Source organism: Galdieria sulphuraria (genome assembly GCF_000341285.1).
Source record: "Galdieria sulphuraria unplaced genomic scaffold scaf_344, whole genome shotgun sequence".
Taxonomy (NCBI): Eukaryota; Rhodophyta; class Bangiophyceae; order Galdieriales; family Galdieriaceae; genus Galdieria; species Galdieria sulphuraria.
In genome coordinates, this window is record NW_005178131.1 from 1 (window position 1) to 2139 (window position 2139).

General features: G+C 37.4%; 1 protein-coding gene across 1 annotated transcript; it reads right to left on the reverse strand.

Annotated features, from left to right (window-relative positions):
• Positions 1-28: 28 nt before the first annotated feature.
• Positions 29-1610, reverse strand: Gasu_65700 (archaeal ATPase; the record flags this gene model as incomplete). Its single annotated transcript, XM_005702233.1, has 1 exon — positions 29-1610. A coding segment is annotated over exon 1 (1474 nt), but the record flags the coding sequence as incomplete, so codon positions are not given.
• Between the last annotated feature and the right edge of the window lie 529 nt (positions 1611-2139).

Sequence of the window (2139 nt, forward strand, 5' to 3'; positions counted from 1 at the left end):
CGAAACATTGTCCTGTTCATAAAAGAACCCTGGAAAATTCCTGGAATAGCAGAATGTACAATAGGCGAGGAATTAGAATGAAGAAAAGTTAATAAGCGAAAGCGAAAGATCTTCATAAATACAAATTCAAAGAAGACTCCTTTTGCTGTTGAAGTGTCGGGAATATAACTAAACGGAGATAAAGGAAAAAGTTCAGTAGCCTCACGGAAAAATTTATAGTTGCTATGAGCTCGCAATATAAATTCACAACAACCAATCTTGAATTCTTCGCCCAAAACTTCAGAGTAAAACCCAAAAGTTGCAACCAAATCCATCAAATAAGTTGTCGTTCCACATAGAGTAATTGCAAAGTTGATTGGAAAAACTGTCCCGAGCTGATAATTGAAAAGAACAAATTGATATCGAAGAAGGGTTGCAGAATCTAATATCTCCGGAACAATAAACGTTGTTGTCTTTCGTACTACAGAGTGAAAAATATCATCTAACACACTTTCCATATTGTCATCGTTGATAACAGGTTGCGACAAGTCTGCAGCTTTCTCTGCTAGGGCTACTAAAGTATTCTTTAAAATCAACGGAATACCTCCTGTCTTCTTTTTTAATAATTCTGCGAATCGATGTTGCAAGCCATCTGAGGGCAATAACCAGTCCTTCAAGGTCTTTCCACTATAAATTGCCAGCTCAAGATATTCATTAATATCGTTGAGGTTAAAAGGATTCAATCGCAACATATCGAGGCTCATGCTACTGGAGCGAGCATCAGACATACGGGCTGAGATTTGAGATGTCCTGCCTGCCAAATAGACGATTACCTTCCCTGTCATCAACAAATCACGCAAAAAGCGGAAAAACTTCCGGAAAGGTACATATTCTGCATCGGGCTCGATAAATTGTTTCATGGTAAGTTCACTATAGTATTTGGTGAGGTAACTCAGGTGGCTAAGTTCGTCTATCATCAAAAATAAATATTGTTTCTGAAACTGTTCGAGAAGATACTGGACAAATAAAGAAACACTAGGTTGCTTCATCGCTGCGTCCGTGAATTCTACAATTTCACGGGCGGTCATACCATTACACTGGGCTGTAGCCATAGCTATGTTATACATCAAAGCCTTTCGAAACCTTGGAAAAGGAGCACGAGAAAAACTCTCTCCTAGTTCAAAGCAAACCAACAAAATGTTTTCCGCAAAGTGCTTCCAAGAAAAAATCTTCGCATCAATTTTTCCCGACGAGCTCTTGTTGAAAACCTCCGTCTCCTTCTGCTCTTTTTCTTCTTCGGCGAATTTTTTTAAAAACTCTAAAAAATTTTGACCTACAAAGCTTTTGCCAGCTCCAAAAATATGTGGAGAAAAGGAAGCTGAAGGGCGTATGTTAAAGTTTTTCCCAACTGGAGAAAACTGGTGGAAATAAGTTTGAAGAATAGAGCAAATATCTTCTTTTCTATCTATTAATGGTACTTTTGTCATTCCAGGCAAACTTATGCGTATCTCTTGACTAGCCATTTTCCACGCCGCCAATCCAAAAATCAATGAATGAGTGATGATGAGAAAAGGTTGATGAAAGCGATGACCTAAAAGCTTTCAAAGGAGCCGAGAACAAAACACTTGGAGGAGGACAAAGGAGTTGGAAAGAGTGTATGTTTTATTGTTGGAGCTGTTGCTTTATTTGGTGATTGGTAAAACTGATCTCTTTGACACTTCTAGACTCACAATGACAACAGAGAGAAAGCAGGAATATTTTCTTGCTTGTCATAACTAGAAACTTTCTTTTACAATAGACAAGAAATAGTTTTCTATGAGTTTTTGTGGTAAATTAGATTGATGGGTACTCTTTCTATGGCTTGTATACTGTAAGAGAGTTTTTCTACTATCTTCCACACCATCTTACACGCAAACTCCTATATACAAGTCTAATAAGATGCAAACCTTTTGTAAGTTACAGACGAAATACAGTGGGAAACAGAGAATTGCAATGAATGGGAAGTCTGTTTATGTGCAACCGTTCGTAGCAGAGTTTATAAATACAAAAATATCTAATTGAATTTGGAGAAGAGTATGATGAAGATTGTCATACTGACTTATCATTAAATACAAGCCATTATGGATGTAATAGCTACACAAGTTGTCTATCCTTTGTTCG